This window comes from Manacus vitellinus, unplaced genomic scaffold, assembly GCF_001715985.3.
Source record: "Manacus vitellinus isolate BGI_N305 unplaced genomic scaffold, ASM171598v3 scaffold_4_pilon, whole genome shotgun sequence".
Taxonomy (NCBI): domain Eukaryota; kingdom Metazoa; phylum Chordata; class Aves; order Passeriformes; family Pipridae; genus Manacus; species Manacus vitellinus.
In genome coordinates this window covers 19,087,223-19,101,144 of record NW_021940604.1, presented here as the reverse complement: position 1 = coordinate 19,101,144, position 13,922 = coordinate 19,087,223, and the positions used below count along the sequence as shown (strand labels likewise).

Sequence of the window (13,922 nt, the reverse complement as noted above, 5' to 3'; positions counted from 1 at the left end):
AGCAGCAATTCAGCTTTTTTCTTAGTGAGCCCTAGCAGAAATTACTTATGTCTCCTCTTCCATTTTTTTTTGTATTGTATGAATAAACTACACTGAGCTAACTAACTACAAGTTAAGTCTGTGGCTACAGGAGCACAGAAGAAACATAGGGGAAATCTTATTGTCAAAGGTTGAGTCTAGTTACAATGATGAGAGAACTTTCAATTCTGGTAAGGAGAGAAAATTCCCACTGAGGCAGAGGATGGAGGTGTCTAACATGGAGCAGCAAACACTTGGCATTTGGTAGACTGAGTTGAAAGGTGTTCTGGCTGAAAGCAGTAGCAAGATCAGTCTCATTTTTAGAAACACTTCAAAATCTCTAAGGTGTTTATGTGCTTGCCCACTGTACAAATAGCAAATCAGGATAGGAAAAAAAATCTCCCTTTGTGCAGTAAGGTTTGCTTTGCCTGCAAAGATCTTGTAATTTAGACATTCCACTGGGCCCATGAATGTTATTGTGATTAAAAATTACTGAATTTAGTGAAAGAAGGATTAATGATGTTTTTGTGTTAATTCAGTGTGGTATGATGTGATGTTACTCATCTCCTCTCTAACTCCTTGTGCAAATGTTTCTAACTCTAAAAGGGGTTAGGGGGAAATGCATACCATAATTTTTCTTAATGCTTCCTGTATTGCCTTGTAATGTACATATACACATGTTGTATGCTCCAAAGCTATATGCTAAACTATGGGATGCTATCTGTTATTAATAAATGACCCCTGGTGGTTGAGGAGGAGAAATATAATTATTTGGTATGTTTTACTAGAAAATGTAAGAGCCAGAAGTAAGTTAAATTGCAGATCTGGGTAAATATGTACGGTCTTGGAGATTTAAACTTCTAAACAAAAGCAAGCATTTTAGCAAATGCAAACAATGTATTTGTTGAATAACAGGAAACTAGGCATATTTTACATCACTTTATATCATTAATTTGAACCCGAAGCTTTTGCATAGGTAGTGGGTTGACCCTGACTGGACAACAGGTGCCTACCAAAGCTCCTCTGTCACTCCCCTCCTCAGCTGGATAGGGGAGAGGGAATATAAAAAAATTCTCATGGTTTGTGATAAGGACAGGGAGGGATCACTCACCGTTTACTGTCACAGGCAAAATACATTCCACTTGGAGAAATTATTTTATTACCAATCAACTCAGAGTAAGACAATGAGAAATAAAAATTACAGTACATTTGCCCCCTGCCTTCCTTCTTCCTGGGCTCACCTTCTCTCACAAATTTTCTACCTCCTCCTCCTCCCAGCAATACAGGTGCAGGGTGAAGGAGGGTTGCGGGCAGTTCATCACATGTCTCTGCTGTTCCTTCCTCCTCAGGGGAGGGCTTCTCACATTCTTCCCCTGCTCCAGCGTGTGATACCTCCCCATGGAGAGAGTCCTCCACCAGCACCTTCCAATTTCTGGCAGAAATGGCATTCAGCTGCCTTCACGGTACCCTTCTGTGATACCTAGAGCATCGGTTTTGAATCCTCTTCAGTTTGCTGATCCCTGTAAGTTTTCAATGGAAGAACGTCCAAGAGTGAACACCTGCCTAACAGCAATGCGCTCTTTATAGCGACCCTGAAGCTGCGGGGAAGCAGCGCACGTGTGGAGCGGAGCATGGCAGAAGGATTCCTCCTGCACGTCAGGTACAGGCGGGCAAACACGCTCAGCCCGGAGCTGAACGCCAAGCAGCAACTGCTGGAATTTGCTGAGCAGAGGGCACCGCACCTTATGCCTCCCCTGATGATGAAGAGGATCCAGGCCGGCTCCCCGCCCCTTCACCGCCGCCTTTCGCCCGGCCCAGCGATGGCAACAGCACCGCCGCCCCGCCTCCCTCCCTCTCCCCCCTGCAGCCCAAAGGCATCCAGCGCCGAGCGCGAGCGCTAGGCATGCTAGGAAGGGAAGGCAGCGGGCGGGCAGGACGCAGGCGCGGGCGGGCGGGGAGCGGCTGCGGGTCGGGGTCGCTGCGGGGCCGGCGGCCCATGGCCGTGGGCGGCGGGCGACGATGACGGACTTACAGCGAGGAGCAGCGCAACGAGCTGGAGGCTCTGGAGTCCATCTACCCGGACTCGTTCACGGGTGAGCCGCGGCGGGGCCGCGCCTTGCCGGCGGGACGGGCGGGAGGCCGCGCCGAGGCTGCCCCGGGGCTCCCGAGCCCCCCAGCCTGGGTGGCTTTTTCGGGCTTTTTGTTTGCTTTCCCTGGGGAGGAAAAGCAAAGCACTCGATGGCTCCCGTCGCCAGGTAGGTGCCGGTGCGGTGCGCGGCGCTGCCTCCGCCGCGTTTGGCGCCGTGGCACAGCTGCCCAGCGTGGGGACCCGCTCCTCTATCCCATCCCGGGCTGCGGCGGGAGGAAGGATGCCCTTTGGAGAAACCTTTCAAAAGATGCGGCCCTAGATGGCAGTTGGGGAATTGGCTCGTGTGCCGACTGGTTTTCCTTTTCGGTAATAGCTTGTCACGACCGTGTAGCACGGGCTGTTTTGGGGCACGTAAAGATGCTGTTTTCTCCGTAAATGTGCTCAGCCAGTACTTTCCTTATTCTGTTGCTGTCTTGTGGTGGAAAAAAGGAAAGCTTTAGTTCCTTGGTGGAGTATGTTGTATTACTGAAACTTTTGTAGGGTGGATACGTTGGTTCATCAGTTTTCCAGGACTTCCAAGTTACCATCAAACAATTAAGAGTATCTACCATGTTAGCTATTCCAACATGGTTTATGTTGCTCAGTATCCAAAGAATTTTAACAGTGGAAAAAACAGGGCATTTTCAGTTCCCTTCCTGCACAGTGTCTACTCTGCCCAAAGTCCCACAGTATCTTATTTGAAAGCAACTTCATCACACAGTTGTTTGTCCATTGCTTCAGTCTGAAAATCTTTTTGGTTCTTCAGTTTTATGTTAAAGATTAGTTAAAGATATGTAAATTGATCTATGCTTACTCCACAGTTATTGTTCATTCATGTAATGCTTTTATGCCCAAGAGAAGAAGAGGAAATAAAGACAGCAGTAGTACATTAGCAATTAGGCAAAATTCACATAATCCTTTGAGAGAATGTATACTAGTTTGGGCATAGGTTGTAACAGTGATACAGAGCAATCCTTATGTGAGGATATGATCTGCAACCCACAACTGTGCAATGAGGTTTTCAGCCTCACACAGATCATAGCACTTGCATTCTGTGCGTCTCCACAGGAGCCGCTTTTTGTCTGTCTTCTAGCTGCCTAATTTACACATTCTAGTACATTACTGGGGTAGTACAGTCTTGAAGGAAAACCCTTCTTTTTTTGTTTTAAGAAGCGTTTTTTACAGTAAGCTGTCCTAAATATAGGTGCAGACATACTGTAAAAATAGTCCAGGGTCAAGAGTACACTGGGTGCTCATCACACATATCTGGCGCAGTAAAGCAAATTAGCTTTGGGAGCTTTCTGAACACATTCCAGGCACTAACGGAAGTCATTTGATGGTAGGTAGATTTGTACTTTCTGGAAAAGTGAAACTGCCAGAAGAGAAAGTTTTCCTAAGGAGAAATTTCTTGATATTTTTGGTGTTATATGCGCTCATTCAAAGAGTACTCCAGGCATCACATCATATGGAAAGTAGCTGTTAATGGAAAAGTATTTATTAATAAGGTAAAAAGGCCCTTAACACTGTATCAAGAGCTTCCTTTCTTCGTTAGTCCTTGGCAAGTTTTAGTGATGTGAAGAAGTGGTTGTCTGATTTAAGGACTCTCTCACTGACTTTTTTTTTTCCTTTGAACAGTATTGTCAGAAAAGCCAACAACTTTCACGATCACTGTGACATCTGAAGCTGGAGAAAATGATGAAAGTAAGTTGGTCGTGTCTTAAACATATATAGGAGGAGTTTCTTTGTAGGCCTAATTCTATCACCAAAAACTATGTGTATCTCCATTTAAGTCCTCTTAAGGGCCTGATGCAGCAAACACTCCTCAGCAAATGAAATTCAGGGATTTTGGTGGTCCTTGTTTAGTTTACAGAAATGTGACTGCTAAGTCTGCTTTCTGCTGAATCTCAAAGGCTTTGTAGCGTATCTTCAAAAAGTATGGGTTATCATCATCCTTGTAGCAGCCATGTGAGGGGATTTTTTTCCTAGCAAGTCTATGTATGCCAGCCACAAGGGAAAGTTGAGTTTGTGGGCTTTGAATGTGCAACCCTTAAGGAACAGTTCCAGAGCAGAGGGCTGTGGGTCCCAAGTCACTGTGTATTTGTTGGGTGTCCACAATTGCATGGGCATGATGTAAGCAAGCCTTGCTCCAATCAGGTTTGGAAACTGCTATTCTGGGTTACTGTAACAGAAGGAATAAACTGGTGCTGTCTTATTAAGTTTTAAAGGAGTAAGTCCTGCTTGGAGCAGGTGTCTGTGTTGAAGAGACTGCTGGGCTGCCAAGAACTGTGAGTCTGGAACTAAGGGAAGGCTTCTCCTTGGTATTCTGTGAGGATGTGTAAAAGGACCTTGATTTTCTTCTACTTGTTTCCATGTTATCCTGGCTCTGGGCAGCTTCAGCTTGAATGTGTTTTCCTTAGGTGGTTCTTTGCTTAATACCTCCTACTGGACATAGTGTTTTTGTCATAAGATTTATAGGAACTTTGGAACCCAACACAGAGATTGATACTCCAACCAGGCACACAGAATTTAAAGTACTAATATGTTGAGACTCTCTTTAGGTCTATTGTTAGGACTCTTCACCATTTTCCAGCTTTAAGTAGAATATGAGGGAGAAGAGATTACTGCTCTGGTATATGCCATACCACAGAAGGTTTTCCAGTCTTCCTAAAGACCTTTCAGACGTGAAAGGTCCTAAAGACCTTTCAGACATGAATAGGTTATAATAGTTTGTGCAAGTGTAAACTTTTTCATAATCTTAATTTCTCAGAACTTGTGGTTTATGTTTAAATCTGTTCATATTATTTTAACATCTGTGTAAGAAGACTGCTTTTAAGGCAAGAATATTTTATATTTTATAATCTTTAGACTGTCGATACAATAGAAAAATATACAATAAATTTATATAGAGTTACCACCATAACAATGTATGTTTTTTATCTTGTAGCTGTCCAGACAACCCTTAAATTTACCTATAGAGAAAAATACCCTGATGAAACTCCACTTTATGAAATTGTCTCACAGGAGAATCTTGATGATAATGATGTCACAGACATTATAAAACTGCTAGAGCAGCAGGTAAGGAAAATGGAATATCTTGATACAGCTTGATATCACTTCGCACTTTAGCCAGAACTTCTCTCTCAAATCAGTTGTTTTCTGAGGTATGTGCTACTGATCTGAAGCCTATTCCATACTATAGGGATTGACTGTGATGTTTGAGTTTGGTAAATGACAGTATTGAGGTAAACTGTGGTAATGAGGTAAAATATAGGGCTAATTCAGTGTGTATGATAATGAAATGGAAGTGCACTAGAGCCTCCCCTCATTTGCAGTTCTATCTTAAGGTGAATTTGTTTAACTGTGCATGTAGTATTTACGAAAATAAGCCATTTCAGTTTTATTTGGAAATATTGAAAAATGCCACATTGATGCTTGATTCTCTTTAATAATGTAACTGTTTGGGTGGTGGGGGTGGATCTCTTCAACCTTTGGGACCAGTGAGAGTGCATCATGAAGGAATGAGAAGGAAACCCTTCTTTGGTTTCAGGAACTCCTGACAAGTCCTCCCTGCCCTAAAATTGACATAATATGTTCAGTAGGCTTTCTTTCATTTCACTTTACTTCGTATAACCTTCCATCAACTGATGTTTTTTGGTTTTCCTGGGAAACTGTCTCACTTCAAAGGAGCATGTAATAGGATTAAGGAATAAACCTACAGGAGAGGTTCTGAGTGACTCTCGTCTCTTATGACTTATAATACTCAAATTTTAGAGTTGTATTTCTACTACATATTTTATTTTGTTCATGAAAAAGCTTTCCACATGTCTATAATGTGTTGACAACCTGAACAAGGGTGTTCAGCTTTGTGTTTTGCTGCACACCCATGTGGGGATTACTAACTGAATTAAATGGCCAATTGATTTGGATTTTACAGCAAGCTTTTGAGACTGGTGCAGAATGCATCAACTGTGCTGTCTGCATTTGCACGGCATCCTGCTTTCTAAATGCACTTAACGCATTCATCTGCTGAAGGTTCGAGGTTCTTCTGTTTGAAGTTGCCTTCTTTGTGTTGTAGGCAGAAGAAAATTTAGGAATGGTAATGATCTTCACTCTCGTCTCAGCAGTACAGGAGAAATTAAATGAAATAGTGGATCAAATAAAAACACGAAGAGAAGAGGAGAAGAAACAGAAAGAAAGAGAAGCAGAAGAAGAAGAGAAAGTATGTAAAATAATGTTTTCAAATAAAAAGACTCCCTACTTTCTTAGAATGTGTGGGTTTGAAGAAGGAGCAGTGTGGTAGCATTACTTCCTAAGGAAGTGGCAGGGATTTTTCCCAAATGAAGTCAAAGTTGCTGTAAACAGGTTTTTGCCTGAAGAAGCAAGAGGGGATGGGAGGCAAGAAAGGCCAGAATGTGTCATGCTGCGCACAGACTCTATGGTTTGAGGAGGGCTCTCTTCCTTGGTAAACTGAGTGGATAGGGTGGAAGCAGTGGGACCAGTCTTCAACACTGGTTTGTCCTCCTTGTACGTGTCCATTCAATCAACCACTGTAGAATTGTTTTTCCATTCATTGTAAGTCCAACTAATGAGTCTTCACTTACTTCCTGAGAAATAGCTAGAGGGTGATGGGACTTGGAAGGTTTAGTATTTCTGAAAGTGGCTGAGAAACAATGATCCTTTTTTTCTGTTTCAACAACATAAAAGAGTTAGTGTATTTTAATGGTAAATATTTAAGTGTAGGTTGCACTTAAGGGTTGATAAGAAGTGCTGCCTACTTATAGATAACTTGTATTAGTGATGCATTTTGAACTATTGCACTCTAAGGTCCAAAAGTAGTATGCAGGGTTTTTCCATGAGAGTTTCCACCTCAGTATAGTTCTCTGAAGGGAGTCTCAGAGAAAAAAGTGTGGGTTTTGTCTGTTCTCAGAGTTAGGATTAATTTCTCAGAATATTTGACAGTAAGCAATGCTTTTGGAATGTTGAAGTTTAAATAAATAAGAGAATGCTCATCTTCACCTATAGCTTTGCAAGTTGTGTTTGCAGCCTTGTTTTCTGTTCTTTCAGCAACGTTTTCATGGCACTCCTGTTACCATTGAGAATTTCCTGAATTGGAAAGCCAAGTTCGATGCAGAACTCCTAGAAATAAAAAGGAAAAAGATGAAAGAAGAAGAACAAGCAGGCAAAAATAAATTAAGTGGTATGTTTTAATTCTGGTTATGAAATTTCTGCAATGTTACCAGACTATAATGATAAGTCTAAAAGTAATTTTTGCTATGAAAGATGATGGTAATAAATAAACTCTTAATGCAGTATCTGATTATTGCCCTCCATGTTGCATGAAGTCTTTCTGAGTGCTGATTTTGAGCTAAATAGAAAGCTGATAGATACAAGATTTCTGTTGAAATCATTAAGATTTCCAAACTGTGTGTTTAAGCCAGTATACCACTTGGAGCTGCTGCTATCAGACAGAAATAGTTGGGGTTTGTTAAGCAACAGGACAAATCTACATCAACAGTTTATTGATTTGGCCTTTATTACACTGGATTGTACAGTGACTTCAGATTATCTAAGCACATCTAGGAGTTTGGGATGCTGTTGCAGGACTGAAGGAACACAGTGGCTGCTGCATATGACAAACTTACAATGACTAGTGAGAATGGCTCTGATATTTTGGGGAAGAGCTTGTCCTGGCAGTGGTTTGGGGCTCTTTGTTTTGCAGATCGCAGTTCGTTCAGTAGAAAGCAAACTGTATCCAGTGAGAAAAATGTGGAGGAAATTATTTTTCTTATGAGAACCTCTAGGCAAGAATTAGATCTTGGGCATCCTCCTCTACAGTCTGCATGGCTTAGCTTCAAACTGGTTCCCCTATGATGTTGGATCTGCTTTCTAACCCGATTACCTGAGAAAGCATGACCTATGGGATTGTGCTGTATCACTGTTCTGTTTTCTCCTCATTTCTGGAGGCTTTGGAAACTTTTGGCTAGTTTTGATGAAATTTGACAAAGATGGAAATGTTAATGGTAGTAAGTTTCATAAAAAGCTGTGCAGGGCAGGGGACACACTTGATTCCTCTCCGACAGGAATGCATTTGGGAATCTGCGAAGATGAGATAACAGAAATGAGGCTTCTAGTTTTTCTGTTCTTAAAAGTATTGTTAGTAAGTTTTTTCTGTTTTCCTCCATACAAATGTAGTTTATAAAAGCTCCCCTTTACAAAACCAAAACAAGGCTTATTCTTGGATGCCAGTAGTGTAACCCCAGTATTACCAACCAGTCTTGTTTGTAGAAGCTTGCGTAAGCAATGCAAATGTACATGGAAGATGGGTGATTTACATGGAAAGAGTCCAGAGCTTTCCATGTAAATCATGGAAAGGATTTGGAGGGAGGATTCACAGATGTGTGTTTGTGTTGGAGCTGGTGATTTGTGTGTAGATGCAAGTTCCTTTTCAAGTGAGAGGATATATGGAAACAGATGGGGGAGTCAGTTAATTTCTTTTCCAGTTCCCACAGAGAATTTCTTGTGGAATGCAAGATGATGACTACAGCAATAAGGACTGAACACAGGCTGTGGGGCAGTGTGGTGTAAATTTTTTCTGCCCCCCCCCATTATTAAAGCCTTAATAACATTAAAGTGACTTTAAGAAACACTGACCCATTTCACATGTAAGAGGAGGAAGCTTGTTGGCATGGATGAATCCTGGATGAATAGTCATAAAACCACAATGGGGAACTTAGAGAAACAAGCAGTTAAAAAAAAAGTCTCCTAGAATGAGTTAATATGAAAAGACTGAAATACATGTGGTAACTATTGTTGCCTTAGGTTGTTTCAGAATTCTACTTGCTTATATATTATTTTTTATTTTATTTCTAGGTAAACAGCTGTTTGAAATGGATCACAACCTTGACACTTCTGACATCCAGTTCTTGGAGGATGGTAAATTTCTGTTTGTTTCCACAACTGAAAGACAATGGCTTAATGTAGATCAAAATTTCTAAGCAAAATCTGTGTTATATTTCTGACTTAACATCTTTCCTCAGTATCACTTTTACATTGGAAGAACTTTCTGAGAAGTACTGTTTTTCAAAGTGAAGTGATTTTAAGTCTTTATAAACACAAAGGAAATCTTTTCAGAATTATAAAGCATATTCATTTGTAGCTTTGAGCTTGAGTTGATCTTATTTCCATTGCTTCTATTCAAATGATTTGACTGGAAGCAAAACAAACAAAAAAAAGAAACCCAACCAAACCCTACTTTTAGGTTTGTTTTTTTTTCCTAATAGCCAGCCTTCTTACCCCTGATTTAAAGCACAGATCTTGAAGTTCTGTCTCCTCTCTGAACCTCAACACCAATAGTAAATATCTTACAGGTCAAAATAAATGCTTTTTGCCTCTGTGCAATCCAGTTCTTCATGGCTTCTGCACATTTGCCTGTTATCTTGCCTAAAATATCAACCTAGTGCCAACTGAAAGTTTTGTAGGACTGTGCCAAAAAAATTTTAAACTTGGAAAATCTGTGGGAAGTAAAGCAAATAAATCCACTCATAGTCACATACCTATTTAACTTGCTGTACCACCTTTTAGTGTCCTAGTTTGAAATACATGATTTTTGAGTTAAGGCAATTCTTTCGTGCAGCCACATTGTGTACTGGTAAAACACAGTCAGAAGAGAATCAAATATCTTCTCTGCAAGTAACAGTTAAACAAACTATTTATGAATGTCAGCGAGCATAAACTTGAAATGGCAGTAACGAGGGAGTTTAGTTTCTTTTAGAAGGAATAATTTAACCTTGTCTTCCTCCAAAATGCGTAAAATGAAGATGGTTTGTTGATGGCACATTTGGCTGCCTCAAGGGAGGACCAGACCTCTGGGCTCTGTGCCCAAATGATTTGCGGTTAATGTATTAACTTTTAATCCTGTTGCTATTGGTGATTAAAAACTCCCGGTTTTATTGCTGTTTGCATTCTGCCGTAAATGCAAGAGGTTACTAACTGTATTGTAACATTATAACAGTGTTTAATGCTAATTTTCAGAGCATAATGGCATTATCTTTAGATAGAAATGGTTATAAAGGCTCTTTCAAATCCAGTGAAATAATAGAAACTTATTTGGTGACCAGAAGATGTCACTGTTGGTGCGTGCAAATAAAATAGCAGCAGTCCTCAAGTTTTATCTGCAGATCAGCAGCACCTCTTTCAGAAGACAATGTGACACTATGCAAAGCTTCATCTTGCTTGTCAAATTTAAATCTGAAGGCAAATATATGTATGTAGGCATATGGTGTGTAAGGAATATTTTATAAACCCGTGTTTATGTGATTATGATAGTTGTAACTATTCCAGCTGTGAGGTCCTGAGCTCCTACTCTGGCAGTGCTGGGGAGAAAAGATCTCTGCTTCTGGCAACTATAAATTTTAATTTCATTCTCCCAATGAATTCTGAGGTCCTGTGTCACGTTTCTTTTGAATGCGTTTTGTTATGAGGGGAAAAATAGCAACACTTTAGCTGTAAAAAGATAAAATGTCATGTTTACTTTTCGGTATCTATTTGATATATAAAAAGTAAGTTAGCAGCTACCTACGTTGAAGAATTAATATGAAAAAGTCTTGTGCATTTTGTTGTTCAGTTACTGTTTCCTAGTTGCATGAAAATAAATTATTTTTCTGTTCTTTACAGCTGGAAACAATGTGGAGGTTGATGAATCTTTATTCCAAGAGATGGATGATTTAGAGTTGGAGGATGAAGAGGATGACCCTGACTACAACCCTGTTAATTTAGATAGTGATTAGACTTATTTGAACTGATTCTGTCATCAGTATGGACATATGTGAGGAAAGAGGGGCAGGCAGGAAAGCCACAGCATCTGTGGTTTTTGTAATGCGTATTAGTTTTCTTTCTTCTTTTTTTTTTAATTATTTTTCCAAAGAAAAAAACAAAAATATTTTAAATCCAGGGGAATGGTCTTCTGATGGCTTTCACTATAAATAAATTTACTTTAATATTTCAAATGGAAAATTTGAGAAATATTGATGTGTCTGGAAATGCTTGTCTACTTTCTCTTATTTTTTTTTCTTCCCACTTCTGTAATTGTCCTTTGAAGAGATGTGGCAACAAAGCAAGATGGAAAGATGTTACAGCAAGCACGAAACACACCTGCGTCTAAAGGCTGAGCAGCTGTTCTGCTGTCTTCCACCTGGAATATACATGGGCAGCTTCAGTGAATAAAAGGGATCACATACTATGCAGTTATTTATTTTTTGGTTTTTTTCCCTCCTGTGAAGTTTTTTAATACTTCAGGTCAGTTCTGATGCCCCAACCTATCACTTGTAGATAGACAGCACTAGTCACCTTTGTTGTATAGCCTTATTAAACTTTAATGGAAACCATTTCCATACAATTAGAGTAAATTTTTTTGCCATCATCATGAATAATATTTTCAAAATGACTAGTTCAAGTCAGTAGGCAAAAAATCAGAATGTGATCAAGTCCTCTTAAAGTTTGGTTGATTTGTTCAGAGAGGGTTTGGATTTTTTTTTTGAATGAGTGCATCAGTGAACTTCCATGAAAAGTGAAAACCCACCCTAGAAAAATTAGTTTGCTTTTAGCAACAGACTGTGTCAAAACAGTATCAGTGAGTGCAGATTACACTTATAGAGTGCTTTTAGGCTTGAATGTAATGGGTGTAGTTTTAGAAGCATCTTGTTGGCAGCCTCTGAAGTTTAGGACAGCACGCAGTAGAAACTACACATCAACTTGGGGATGTTACCCATCCTGCAGAGTTGCTTCTGGAGCTAACAGATGTTAGACTCCTCCCTTATCATCTTCAAAAAACTCCAAGCACTGCAAGAACTGTGGTGTTTAAACATGGTATGTTTGAAACTGCATTACTAGAAGGATGATGGTATGGGTGAAGGTTTCAAAAGAGAGCTCTCCAAATAGAGATACAGGCACCTCAATGATTAAACACTATGTGCTGAATTTTAAATACTGTTAGTAGACTGCCTTAACTGTGCCAGCTTCAGTCTTTGAAGAGGGTTGCACTAAAATACCACATTGCTTAGAGGAATAATAAATGTATGAATTTTAATATTTGAAAATTCCATATTCAAAATGACAAATTTAGTTCCAGAAATAATTTAATGGGGTGTAAGATTCTCTGCTCATATCGCTTGAGAATATCTGTTTAGGATGATCTCCTTTAACATGTTTCAGTAGAGGTTTTTTTGGTTTCTTTTTGTATTCAAGATGAATTTCTAGTAGATAGAAATAAATGTTCGAGTACCCTGTAAATACTTTTATAAATTAACCATGTGCCTTTGTTCCTAGTCTTCTCCTTGATCTTTTTAATTTTGGCGACTAAGAACTCTAGATAAGCATCTAGGTTTCAATGATAATGTTTTATGTTTCAAAGCAATAAGCAGGATCTCTGTTCCAGCAGAGTTACCAAATACATTAAAAATTGTGAGCTAATGTGATATTAAATCTGACTTTTCCAAAGATATGGTTGGATTGAAAACTTGATAGTTACTACATCCAGCTTCCTGTGTAATTACTAGGATACTTTAAAATGCTCTTCAGTATTGAACCTAATTTACTTCTGGTATGTCTCAATTGAGCTGCATAAAAAACCTATTTAATTCCTAAGGCTGCTTTCCATTTTCAGCTCTGTATGTTTATAACTGGCATTTTTTTCATAAAAGGAGAAAATTAGTTCTCTTTAAATTTGGACCTAATCCAAGAATGCTGTAGTCTGTGCAAAATGTGGTAATCAGAAAATTTTCCAAGTGCGTCACTGAAAAGAATAATCTACATATGAAAGAAAGTTTCTCATTAATGATATTTGTAGATTAGTGAAATTTTCTAGTCTGTTTTCACACTAACATATTTATTGGTTTTCATGCAGAGGATGTAGAGCTTAAAAAATGTTAAAATTATATAGAACAAAACATGAAAATATGTTTTCACTGTTGTATTTCAAAGCAGAGGAAATAATAAGGGTTGAAGTGACAAACAAATTGCATAAAGTCTGTTCCTCCAGGTCTTTGGAACAAGTTTCAGTGACTCAATCTGAACTGCAGATTTGTTTAGCTTTGTTAGCAATTAACATCTGTGAAATAAAAGGGAATTTGACTGAGAGTAAGCTTGTCTATGTGTGTGTGTCTTAGTTTCCTGAAGTGGACTGAGATAAGGGTTTTTTGGCAGCAAAAGTTCAGGTGGGATATTTAAATTTGCTTACACACTTGGGATTAGATTGAAGTATTTTTACTAATTTAATAAAATCCCATTGATAAACTTTGACAGAATTACAGTAATTCAAAATCATGGCACTGTCAACCCTTCTTGTATCTTGCTCTGAACTGCCCAATTCCAAAGCATACACTGTGATGCACGTAGGGAGATAATAATGAGATGCAACACTAAACTATGACCAGAGCTAATATAGTTGTGAAGATGCTGAATGTCTTGAATAGTTGGTGCCTGAGCTCTATTAAAATTCAGAGGATGGTACCTACCACATCAAGATGCTGTAGGAGTACAATCTTGAGCTACAATATCTAGCTGCAAAGCCTAGGATTTTGCGTCCAAATTATGGTTGCATTATTGGTATCTCTTTTTTACTTTCCTTCCTTCCATCTGATTGAAAAGATCACTGATTCTCTTGTTGGAAGTTCTAAGTCAGAGGTCAGGGGATGCAGTGGTTACATAAGTCACATAAGGGTGTTTGGGGGTTTGGTATTTTTGGTTGGTTGGTTTTGGTTTTGTTTGTTTCATTCTGCTT

General features: G+C 39.3%; 1 protein-coding gene across 1 annotated transcript; it reads left to right on the top strand.

Annotated features, from left to right (window-relative positions):
* Positions 1-1,944: 1,944 nt before the first annotated feature.
* On the top strand, positions 1,945-13,279 carry RWDD1 (RWD domain containing 1). The gene is made up of 7 exons (XM_018070474.2): positions 1,945-2,111; positions 3,782-3,847; positions 5,091-5,221; positions 6,222-6,365; positions 7,211-7,343; positions 9,017-9,079; positions 10,820-13,279. Exons 4-7 carry the CDS (start codon positions 6,240-6,242, stop codon positions 10,930-10,932), a joined length of 435 nt encoding a protein of 144 aa, XP_017925963.1. The 5' UTR covers positions 1,945-2,111; positions 3,782-3,847; positions 5,091-5,221; positions 6,222-6,239; the 3' UTR covers positions 10,933-13,279.
* Positions 13,280-13,922: the final 643 nt, after the last annotated feature.

Coding starts and splice junctions, on each gene's coding strand:
- RWDD1 (XM_018070474.2), top strand. CDS start 6,240: ATGGTAATGATCTTCACTCTCGTCTCAGCAGTACAGGAGAAATTAAAT. Junction 6,366..7,210: donor AAGCAGAAGAAGAAGAGAAA/GTATGTAAAATA, acceptor CTGTTCTTTCAG/CAACGTTTTCATGGCACTCC. Junction 7,344..9,016: donor AGGCAAAAATAAATTAAGTG/GTATGTTTTAAT, acceptor TTTTATTTCTAG/GTAAACAGCTGTTTGAAATG.